Source organism: Sus scrofa, chromosome 9 (assembly GCF_000003025.6).
Source record: "Sus scrofa isolate TJ Tabasco breed Duroc chromosome 9, Sscrofa11.1, whole genome shotgun sequence".
Taxonomy (NCBI): Eukaryota; Metazoa; Chordata; class Mammalia; order Artiodactyla; family Suidae; genus Sus; species Sus scrofa.
The window spans coordinates 20,339,321-20,351,638 of record NC_010451.4 but is presented as its reverse complement, the minus strand read 5'-3'; the positions used below and the strand labels follow the sequence as shown (position 1 = coordinate 20,351,638).

The window sequence follows — 12,318 nt, the reverse complement described above, 5'->3', positions numbered from 1 at the left end:
TCAACAAGACTCGAGGTGACCCTTTGCATGGCCTCTCTCCTCTCTGGATGCCATATGATGTCCCCATTTTAAAACAAGAACAAGCACAGTAGCCCCTAGTGAAAAGTGATGCTTATTTGGGCTTCATCACAGATCTGGTCACATGAGGGAGCAGCAGAGAGAACTGGCCTCAGAGCTGGGAGCTGGGAGCTCATAGGGGTGGGAATGGGAAGAGGGAGGACAGGGGCGTGGGAAAAGTGCTGGACTGGGAAGCAGGGACCCTGGTCCCGGTACTCCTGACAGCCAGGTGGTCTCTGTATCCATCCAGACACCATCCCCTTCTAGTACAAGAGTCTGGACCAGAAGGTACAAGAGTCTGGACCAGAGGGTTTCTCCTACCTCTAAAGCTCTTCTCCATATGCCTCCCCACCACCACAGGAGGTGGGAGGCTGATGGTAGGACAAGCCTTACAGTTGCTCATCAAGACATCTTCAAGGTCTGCTCAGCACTGTGTTCTCTTCCCCAGCCAGATGCCTGGGTTTTACAGAAATCACTCCTCAGCTGCAAAAAATATATGTGGAGCATGCATGCAAAAATAGGTGTAGCAAACTGTGTTAGTTCTTATTCCATCCGTCACCTCCTCCTGGGTTCCAACAGGATTTAATTGAGACCTTCACTCAAGCCCTCCTAAAATCTGGCTCTAGGCAAGAAATGGAATGACTTTAGGTTGATTCTGAGGCTGCTGCCTCCCTTGGAAGGTTCTGGGCTGCCTCTAGCAGGTGCCTTAGGAGTTCCCGTTGTGGTGCAGCAGAAACGAATCCAACTAGTATCCATAGGATGCAAGTTTGATCCCTGGCCTTGCTCAGGGTTGGGATCCCGCATTGTCATGAGCTGGGGTATAGACTGAAGACATGGCTCAGATCTGGCATTTCTGTGTCTGTGGTGTAGGCCAGTAGCTATAGCTCTGATTCACCCTCTAGCCTGGAAACCTCCATATGCCACAGGTGTGGCCTTAAAACAACAACAACAAAAAATAGCAGATGCCTTAGATCCTTTGCCATTGAAGGTCCAGCCCCCAGCAATGATATGCTGATGTTTAGAGTTGACCCCAATTTGTAACAAACCCACCAGAAAAAAATGGTGGGAACTGAGGAATCATGGCCAGGCCCTTTTCACAGACCACCTGGTTTAAGCCTGACAGTAGGAGCTTCAGTTATCACCTTCCTTTTATAGTTGAGGAAGCTGTGGCCCAGAGAGATTAACTCGCCCAAGAAGCTCTGCTGGAAGAGCCGGGAGCGAGGGCTTAACCCACAGCCGTCCTCCTCTCCCCCCACCACACCGCCCGCCCGGGGTGCTGTTGCTCTATGAGAAAAGACCATGTCTTGACTTTTAGAATTTATCTTACTAAAGTAACTTAAAACATTTTTCATAATTTTTAAAGAAAAAGGAAATGCCATTTCTCCCCCTCTGCTACCTGTGTGCTTCCGTCCCATGTTTGTGTGTCTGTATGGATGTAGTTCTTACCCAGTTGGCATCATAAGGTGCCCCTAATTTTGTTCTCATTTCTTCGGTGAAGATTATTCTGTGAACACTTTCTCTTTACTTGTTTTTTAAAAGCTTGTGAAGTGTTTGGTAGGTGTCAGGCACTCTGCTAGGCTGAGGGAGATAACTGAGAGCCAGGCGTGGGTGGGAACATTCTAGTTGTCAGTGTTTCAACCCTGTCACCTAATTGATCTTTTTAATGGCTCATGTGTTACATCTCCTCAAAGTGTCTGCTTCTCCTCCTGGGGCTTTCGGCCTCTGCATCACCTCTCCCTTCTGGGTGGAGAAGAAAGAGAGCTTCCCCTGGGCCTGCTCCCTCCTGTCAGGAAGGACCAGAGGATCCCCCACCCAAGAGGGAGGATGCTGCTGTGGAGGCTTTCGTGTCACAGCCTGACCTGCCCTTGGGCGTGAGAAAAAGCAGTTCTCACCGAGTCCAGTAAGCCCCGTGCCAGCGCCTGCAATGGGCCGGGCCTAGTTCTGGGCCCTTGTATATTTCAGTCTCATTTCATTCTCTCCTGGCTCTAGAGGGATTGTTCTCTCCATTTCACAGATGAGGAAGGTGAGGCTGAGACATGGTAACTGCTCACCTCAGGCCCATAGCTCTAAGTGCCGGAGCCAGGAGTTGAACCCAAGTCTCTCTGGCACCAGCGTTGCCTGGTCCTCCATGGCACACTGCTCCACGACGCCAAGGCTTTGTGTCATGGACTGAGTGATGCAGACTGGGAAAGGAGGTGTTTCACACAATCCCACGGACACTCAGGACCAAACCAGGGCATAGCGATGCCCTTTTCACAGCCCTCCCCACAAAGAAAGGCGAACTCCCGCCGGGCAGGTCTTCAGGAAAGTTCCAAAGAGGCCTACACTGGGAGGACGATGATGCACATCTCTTAAAATGCGTTCACTATGGGGTCTCCCACACTAGGCTGCTTTTCTAAAAATAAATCTGTTTGCAAGAATTTTACCCCTCAGGGTCTGGGGACATGTTTCTCGCCAGAGCAAGCCACAGAGGTAGGAGAGGAAGGCCCTGCCTCGAAGCTTCCCTCTCACGTGCCAGCACAGGGAGGATGCGGCTCTGAAGGCTTTCATGTCAGAACAGCTAGACTATCTGCATGTGTGTCTCTATAACACTCCTGAGGTTGGAGTTCCTGTCGTGGCTCAGCGGTAATGAACCCGACCAGTATCCACGAGGATGTGGGTTCGATCCCTGGCCTCGCTCAGTGGGTTAAGGATCTGGCGTTGGCCCTGAGCTGTGGTGTAGGTCGTAGATGTGGCTCAGATCTGGCTGTGGGGTAGGTCGGCGGCTACAGCTCAGATTCAACCCCTAGCCTGGGAACCTCCATGTGTGCAGGTGCAGCCCTAAAAAGACAAAAAACAAACAAACAAAAAAAAACTCCTGAGGCAATAGGAGCTTTAGTCAGAGTCAAAGAAAACACCCCCCCAGGTTTCCTGTGGAAGGAAAACCTCTGTGTCTGCAGCTCTGACACGCTGAGTCACCGGTACCTGTGACACTAAGGGGGTTTGGAACTATAAATATGGGGGGAACAGTGAACCCATGAAGGAGGCCATCCCGGGGGGAGTTCCAAAGGGCAAGGGTGGGTGCGGGAGCCCCGCCCGTGAGCCAGGGCACCTGCGGCGGCCGTCCTTCCCCGTGGCTGTGTGTGGATTGCTTTGTGCATCTTCCTTCATCCGCATACAGCCAACCAGCGGAGCCACGGTCCACATCAGATACACTACGTATGAGATAGAAAGACTTCTCGCCCAACCCCCTCGTGTCATGGGCAGAGGGGCCCCAGAGCGGAAATGGCTTTCCCTGGGTTTGAGTCCAGGCCCAGTGCTTGTCCCGATCTGTGCCAAGGGTTCTGGGGAGCAATTCGGGACCTGGCTTTAAAATGGCCTCTGAGCCCTAGAGGTTTTCTCCTGCAGAAGTCTAGAGCCTTGATGGAGTCTCCCCTCAAGGCAGTGCTCTGAGAGGGCCTGTGGAAATGACTCATGGGGGACATGGAGGGGACAGTTTACCAAGAGAGCCTAGCAGGCGGTGCCTGGGGTGTTACTGGCTGCTGAGGCGGCGTGAGGTCACCCACAGAGCTGGCCATCAAAGGGTTCTTTCCTGGCAAGATCGTCCTTATTGCAGTGAATAAATAGTCAGCATTCACCTGTGATGCCACCAGAGGTGCTGACTCTCTGTACACATGTGACCAAGGAGGGAGCCCTATCTGCATAGCTCACCCTTGGGCTTAACTAAGCTCCCAGGGAGTTATCTGGTGGGCATAACTGCCACCCGGAGGGAGTGTCCACCCTGGAACCAATCTCCTGACCTCCCCAGACCCCCAGAGGCTCTCTGAGTAACATCTTCATGTGCCTTTTACTATACGAGGTAAATATTTTTCATCTCTCCTCCAGCTTAAACCCAGGGAGGAACTCAGGGAACTGTGTTCAATATCCTGTGATAAACCAAAATGGAAAAGTATATAGAAAGTGAGCATATATATTCTCACATATATATATTTATATATTTAATATATATTTAAATATAAATGTATATAAACAATAAATATATAAATAATAATGTATAAGCATATATAATTTAGTCACTTTTCTGTACAGTAGAAATTAACACAACATCGTAAATCAACTATATGTGAGCAAAATTTTAAAAATAAACTAAAACATTTTTAAAAGTTTTAAATAAACCAAGTGCTCAGTGATATAGCAAGTAAAAAGGAGGAAGCCTGTTCTTCTGTTTTTATTGACATTTAGTCTCCAAGAAAAACCTTAGGAAGTCAGAGCCAGGCAGACAGCCATGGAGGGCATAACTCCCACAGCAGAGGAGAAAGTTCTAGGTCACCTGCTTTGGATAGAGCCTTAACCTGAAGTTCAAGTTGCAGACTCACTTGGTGCCAAAGGGAACTTGGTAACTACCTAGCTGAGGGGAAGCAGCAGGCTCGGAGGTCCCTCCTGGGAAGACTCTTGGATCCAGGCGTCATCATTTCCACCGTGGGGCTCCCACCAAACTGGCTTTTCGACTTGAGGCGTTCATTTAACCTTTCTGGGCCTCAGAAACTCATTTGGAGGAAGATGAACCAAGTGATTTCTAAGACTTTCCTAGTTCTTAATTCAGCATCCCCTGAGCCCAGTCCTAGAATTCATGCAACTCATGTCAGTAGACGTATTTTAAGGGTCTGCCACGTGCCAGCACTGTAAACATCACTGGTGAACAAGGACTCTTTCCTCAAAGAGCTTGTGTTATGCAGCAGAAGTCGTTATTATCCCCATTGGACAGAGAAGTAAAATATCCAGGTATCCAAAGTCACAGAGCCAGTTAAGTGACAGCCTAAATTCAAACCCAGGCATGTCTGATTCCAAAGCCCAGAGCCCCTCTAGATTCTTTTTTTCTTTCTTTTTCTTTTCTTTTTTTTTTTTTTTTTTTTTTTTTTTTTTGCACCTGCAGTGTATGGAAGTTCCCAGACTAGGAGTTAGGGGTCGAATTGGAGCCACAGCCACGTCAGATCCCAGCCACATGTGTGACCTACACTACAGCTTGCAGCAATGCAAGATCCTGAGCAAGGCCAGGGATGAAACCCACATCCTCATGGATACCAGTCAGGTTCTTAGCCTGTTGAGAATTCCACCCCCCTGGATTCTAAAGCCAGGCCGCCCTGAGGATGCTTGGGAAAAGCATCCTGACCAGGGCCACCAGGCCTGGCAGTGCCCTTTCCTCTGCAGGGCACTGCCTCCCAATTTCCAGATTCCTTCTGCCTCTCTTGATAGGGTGTCCAGATTTAGCAAAGAAAAATGCAGGATGCCAGTTAAATTTAAATTTCAGATAAATAGATAATAATTTTTAACATAAGTATGTTCCATGCAATACTTGGAATATGTGTATACATACATATATATGTATGTATATACATATATGTATGGATATATGAATGTGTATGTGTGTGTGTGTATCTTCTATCTGAAATTCACAATTTCCTGGGCATCCTGTATTTTATTTGGCAGTACTGCCTGCTGAAAACTTCTTAGCCTTTGAATGAGGAAGTCCAGGACAGAGGAAGGCTGCAAGGGGAGGTCCAGGCCCATTCTTAGTCCCATGCCTTGCTGGCAGTCGTTCTAATAACTGATCACTCAGCAAGACACAGGGCAGCATGTGGACTCTTGTTCCATGTGGTGCCAAGATAGCATGGATCCAACCTTGGGAGTCACCCCCACTCTCCCTCGTCCCCACGGTGTTAAATGAGGGGCGGAAAGGGCATTGTCATGAGACCCCATCAAAGCAAGGGTCACATTCAGTCGGGCTACTTTCTGCCTGTGTGAGCTTGGGCAATTTTTTTTTTTTTTCTTTTAGGGCCGTACCTGTGGCATATGGAGGTTCCCAGGCTAGGGGTCAACTCGGAGCTGTAGGCCGGCCTATGCCACAGCCACAGCAACGCAGATCTGAACCACATCTGCCATCTATGCCACAGCTTGCAGCAACGCTGGATCCTTAACCCACTGAGCAAGACCAGGAATCAAACCCGCATTCTCATGGATCCTAGTCAGGTTTTTAACCCACTGAGCCACAGTGGGAACTCCCAGCTTGGGACAATTAATTTAAACTCTTGAACTCCACCTTCCTCATCTGTAAAATGGGCCTGAGAGTATGTAAGACAGAAGGATCAAACTTCTTTTGATTCGGAAGGAGCAAATTAGTTAAAAGTTGTGTACAAGAAGCTGTATTTTTGTGACACCTTCATAAAGAAACTTTCTTCCCATTTGTTTGGTGTGCTTAGTTTTGAAGTAGTTCAGGCAGACCTTCTTTTATTAAGTTTTTTCAGAGCAGTTTTAGATTCATAGCAAAATTGAGGGGAAAAGAAAGAGATCTCCCATATCCCCCGCCCCCACCCCTGCCCCCTGCACATCCGTAGCCTCCTCCTCTGTTATCAGCATCCCCACCAGAGTGGTACATTTGTTACAGCTGATGAAGCTACATCGATACATCGTTATCACCTAAAGTCCATAGTGTACAGTGTAGTTCACTCTTGGTATGATACATTCTGTGGGTTTGGACAAGTATATAATGACATGTATCCCTCATCATAATATCATAGAGTATTATTACTACCCTAAAATCCTCTGCCTATTCATTCCTTCCTACCCCCCAACCCCTGGCCACCACAGAGCTTTTTACCATCTTCATAGTCTTATAGTCTCCTTTCTATCTCAGTGGTGCCTCACTAGGCTTGACCTTTCATCTTAAATGCAAATATACTGAGGACTTTTTAGAAAAACCTAAAATTCTTCAGTACCATTGGAGAATTGGACGTGCCCCAGAAACTGCATATGGAGCACTCAGAAACCCACTCTTGGCTGCTTAATGCACCCCCGAGCCAATTTGTGATTTGGAAACATGACAAATTACAACTTACCATGGACCCTTTCCTCTCTATAGGAACTAAAAAACTGAATGTTTTCTGCACATGCCAAGAGTTACACTATTTTTATCAGGGTTGTGTATGCCTTGCCAGGCTCTTGGTATGCTTCAGACACTGAAATCGTGGTATCTGTGCCAATTTCTGTCCTGCTTTTTTCATTTTAAATAATCTCATATACATTTGTCCAGGTGGCTACATCATCTTTAAAACCACCAATTTCAGCACCTGCCTAGTTGTCCATCTAGTTGTGATGCCGTCATTTACTTCCTAGTTCCCCCTTAGCTGGATGTTTGCTGCCTCTGAGTGGCTCTTAGATGGTCACTTTGAAGGTGGCCTGTGGAAGGCTAGGCATTGTATATGTCCTACTTTCATCCTTTGTTCACACACACACACAGACACAGACACACACACACACACACACCTGTCAGGACAGAGGCCTAAACAGTCTCAAGGATGCATAACCCAGGAGGTAAAGAGATGATTGAGAAAAGTAGTTTGGGCCCCACTGCCTTTCTGCGGTAGCCCTGTGGTTCCTTGGAGAACGGGCTAAACCCGCCTCAGATTATATGGACCCAGCCTCAGGGGCGAGGGGTTGAGAAGGCAGGTATTTCTTGGTCTTTTCTGTCTCCTGCACCTTTCTCCCCGCCTCCCACCTCCTGTAGCGCCATCAAGACAACATGGACCTAAATCAGTATCTTTCACAAGAATAAGTCAATTCTGGTTGATGCACAAAAAAGCCACCTAAGCATCATGGCTCAGTGGTTAAGAACAAAGGCTCTGAAGCTGGCAGCCATGAGTTTGAATCCTGATTCTTCTTTTCTTTTTTTTTTTTCATTTTTCCCACCCCGAGGCATATGGAGCTCCTGAGCCAGGGATCAGATCCAAGCTGCAGTTGAGACCTGAGCGACAACTGCAGCAATGCCTGATCCTTAATCCACTGTGCCAGGCTGGGGATCAAACCTACATCTCAGCCTTCCCGAGATGCTGCTGACCCATTGAGCCCCAATGGGAGCTCCTGAATGGGATTCTTGGAGGACCTGGTGGCTTGTTTAACCTCGCTGTGTCTTGCCCTCCTTTAGCGGAACCTGGTGCAATAGCAAACAAACATTATGAAAGTTAAAGCTTGACTTTACAACATATGTCATGATTCTCGAAGCTTTTTCACATATTATTTCCTGATCACAATCAACCTGTGCAGCTGCTGTTTTACCCCCACTTGGCAAATGAGAAGAAGGCTCCTAGAGGTCCTGCAATTTGCCTGAGGTCACATAGCCAGTCAGTGGTGGAGGTGAGACTTGACTTTGAGGCCCTTGAGGGCAGCCCTGTGATATCCTCGCCCCTGAATCCTGCAGGAACAGTTCAGATGCAGATGAAGCTAACACAGCTCCTTGACTCCAAAGCTCCTTGACCCCGAGGAACATATACTTGGGGGGAGGAATTAGACACAAAAATAGATCATTTCCAAAGATCCTAAAACATAAAATTAGCTCCTGTTTCTTAAAGATACCAGGTCACCGGGTCCTTTTGCCTCCTCCTACCTCCAGCCCCCATCCTTTCCTTGTGCTGACTTCTCAGCCCAGAGGACGCAGCCCACCTGGCAAAATCTGTGCATCTTTTAAGGCCTGACCATTTCTTCCATGTCATCATCCCCACCCGTCCCCCAGGGGGAAATACTCCACTCCTTCTCTGTGTTGACATGTGCCATGCTTGTGCCAAAGGACTGTCACTCTGGCTTGTAGTAGAGTTTGCTTACTCATCAGCCACCTGAGCACCTTGAATGCTGCGACCACCTCTTACCTACAGACCCTTGCGGGGCCCAAGGGCAAGAGGCGTGGAGGGTCAGCAGGTGCATTGTGCACGAATGAGCCCTGATTCTGTGCAGGGGTGTGTGTGAGGGGCAGAGAAGAGACTGCAGACTAGTGCAGACACAGAAAGAGCTGCAGGAGGTGGAGTCAGGGAAGTCACCTAACACAAGCCGGCCTTAAGGCGGGCGTCTTTTTGAATGGAAATTTCTGGTTATAGCATTCTATCCTTGTGTTCCCTGGGCCTAGCACAGTGCCAGGCACACTATAGGTATTCAGTATGCTTTCATGGAAGGGAGGGAGGGAGGGAAGGAAGGGGGGAGGGCTTTCTAATTTAAGTCCAGATCAGTGGCTTTGGGCAAGACCCATTACCTTAATCCAGATGTTGCCTGTGGCAGTTCTCACCTGGGGGCAATTTCATCCCCTAGAGTGACCTTCGGCAATGTCTACAGACATGTTTTAGTGTCACAGTTAGGGGTGCTACTGACTTCTAGTGGAAAGAGACCAGAGATGCTGCTGATATGCAGGTCGGCCCTTCTATCAAAGAATTGTCGGAGTTCCCATCATAGCTCAATGGTAACAAACTCAACTAGCATCCTGGAGGACACAAGTTCAGTCCCTGGCCTCGATCAGTGGGTTAAGGATCCAGCATTGCCATGAGCTATGGTGTAGGTTGCAGGTGATGTTTGGATCCCAAGTTGCTGTGGCTGAGGTGGAGGCCAGCAGATGCAGCTCTGATTCAACCCCTGGCTTAGGAACTTCCATATCCACAGATACGGCCCTAAAAAGCAGAAACAAAAAAAAGAGAGAGCGAGAGGTGGGGGGAATTGTCTGGGCCAAAATGTCCACAGTACCACTTTTGAGAAACCCTGACATGAACCCAGAGCCACAGCCAGAGGTTGGGAGACTATGTTAGAGTCTTGCTTGTTCAAAGCATCCTCGGTTCTAAAATGTGAGCCCCTAGGGGTCCATCCTCAGACAATGACTTAGCCTTCAGACCCTCCTGGAGGACAGGGGAGTGGGGAAGAGCCGGCTTGCTCCTCCCCTTTCCCCTCCCCCTTCCCTCCCACTAACCCCAGACCTTCGACGACACGGATGCCATCTGTTGCAGGAGCTGCTCCGAGACCCTCTGTACATCGGCCTGAAGCACCGGCGCGTGCGCGGCCAAGATTACGACGACCTTCTGGACGAGTTCATGCAGGCTGTGACGGACAAGTGAGTGGGTCAGCCTGGCCCTTGTGAAAGGGGAAGAGATAGTACGACTGAATCAACATGGGTTTTGGCAGAGATGCGTGCTTTTCCAGGTGGTCCGAAAATTCCACCTTGACCCTGTGTCTCAAAGCCAAATGGGCTTGTGCTCTGGGAGAATCTTTGGGAGCGGGGTGGGGGAGCATGGTTGAAGGCCTGGAGGTAGTTAAGTGTCTGATGGCCCAGGAGGAAAAGCCCCTTTGCCAAGTGGTTCTGAGTTCCTGGCACGAACAGGGACGTCGTTAGTATTGGGGAAAGGAAGTGTGCCCTTCTGGAGACGTGGCCTTGGAAGGCAGCTTGCCACGTTCATCATCATTTTCCAGCTCTGAGGACCATGCAGTGTTAATGGGCCCCCACAGTGGGCCACACAGGCTGGGTCTGTGAGATTTACAAGGTGTCATCTCTGCACTAGGGTGCATCACACGGGCAGCTCCTGCTCCCCTGGCCAGCCCCGTCTGTCTGCGACCATTGCCACATACTCCCTGTGCCGTGCTGGCATGCTACTGGGATGACAGGCTGGCTCGTCTGGAAACAGCCCTCTACCCTCCCACGCTTAGTGTGACAAGCTAGTTCCTCAAGATGGGCTCAGCAGCCAGCAGGCCCTGCAGACACAGGTCCATTTCTCACGTGAAACCACCGCCTCTCTTGCTGTCCCAGGAGTGCCCAGGGATGGCAGAGCTGGTCTGGACATCCTGGGCAAAGTACTTCCATGGCTGAATTTGGCTCCTTGAACCAGAGTGGTGGGCTGGAGTGAGGGCTGCTCTGGCCTCTGTAGCCCAGGAAGTCTTGCCTGGGTGGGCTTTGGGGGCAGGCACCCTGACGCCACCACCTCCAGGTCTCTGCTTTGGCCAGGTTACTACATGTTAGTCTCCTTACCTGGAGCCCTTATCTGGGGATAAGAAGAAAGCATTCAATTGTGGTGGTGGGGTTTGTTTTCATTTCTTAAGACGAGAGAGAGTGGGATTGGCATTCTGTGGGATGGAAATGATCCTATAAAAAGGATGAAATGGGTAACAGAGTGGAGGGAGGGGCAGGTGGGCCAGGTAACAAGAGGACAAGCGTGCACCTGAGAGCTTCGTCTTAGGTGGGGCACAGAGCTGTCTACACAGAGAGAAGGCCAAGTGCCGAGTATGGATGCCGGCCGGTAGCTAGATGTCTTGGGGGAGCGTGGGGGAGCCTCCTTGAATGACAGGCTTGTCTGCTGAAAGTGAGGATGGGGACAGAGGTGGTGAACTTTCTGATGCAGGCAGTAGGACCCAGAACTGGAGGATGGGTGCCAGGTGGCTCTAGGACCCCCCCTGAAGTTACTGGTCATGGGCTTATAACTTGTATTAGTTAATATTTTTGTATGATTTTTCTTCAGCCAGTTTCCACTGTCTGCATGCAGGGCAGGAAAAGACAGCAGGCTTTACTCGGGGTTGGGATTTACCAGGCAAGAGAGGAAAAGAGAGAAAGGAATTGAGAGTGTATTCCCGGGGATGGTTTGAATGATGTGCTACGAGGCCTAGGCCGGGGAAGAAGGACAGATAAGGACACATCTGTGCAGAGAGGCCTAAGGGACAGTGGTGTGACCAATGGACGGTAGGTCCTGATGGGACCCAAGAATTATTGAATTGAGTGCCAGATGAAATAAGCTGGGAAGAAAAGTGGTAATCAGAAAGTCCGGGGGTGTTCCGTTGTGGCTCTGCAGGTTAAGAACCAGACCAGTATCCGTGAGGATACGGGTTTGATCCCTGGCCTTGCTCAGTGGGTTAAGGATCTGGCGTGGCTGTGGCTGTGGCCGGCACGCATTTCCGATTCAGCCCCTTGCCCGGGAACTTCTCTTTGCTGCTAGTGTAGCCCTAAAAAGAAAAAAAAAAAGAAGAAGAAGAAAGAAAGTCAGGACTTCAAAGTCGAGATGATGAAGGAAGCGCTGCTCTTGAGCTGTGACCAGCAAAACAGCTGCTTCACTGGTCAGCTACGTGAAGGAAGGCCCATCATCTAGAACGAGAGAGGGGAGGGTCCCCCTTAATTCTCCGCCTTGTAGATCATCCTGAGTATCACACTCAGTTTCAGACAAGGTACTTTGAAGGTCATAAATTACCTAAAGGGCCTTTGGAGAACAATAACCTCGAGGGTGCAGGGCCAGAGGGAGAAGCCACGGGGGCTGCTCTGTCCGTGTCCATATGGGGCATGGGCCTCCCTCCCTCCAGAAACCTGAAAGCTCCTCCCCCAGAAGAGGGCTGGGCTCGTGTCTGTACACCCATCCGGAGAAGAACCAGTGGGGAGAATGCACCAGGAGGAAGGTTTCAGCTCAGAATGAATCTGAACTCTCTCCAGTGTGCTGAGCTCTC

General features: G+C 49.6%; 1 protein-coding gene across 2 annotated transcripts in view; it reads left to right on the top strand.

Annotated features, from left to right (window-relative positions):
* ME3 (malic enzyme 3) overlaps window positions 1-12,318 on the top strand; it is a 318,355-nt gene that overhangs the window by 261,587 nt on the left and 44,450 nt on the right. For both annotated transcript variants that reach the window (XM_021102108.1, NM_001244258.1), the window contains 1 exon segment: window positions 9,849-9,952. In XM_021102108.1, the coding sequence (XP_020957767.1) occupies window positions 9,849-9,952 (104 nt within the window).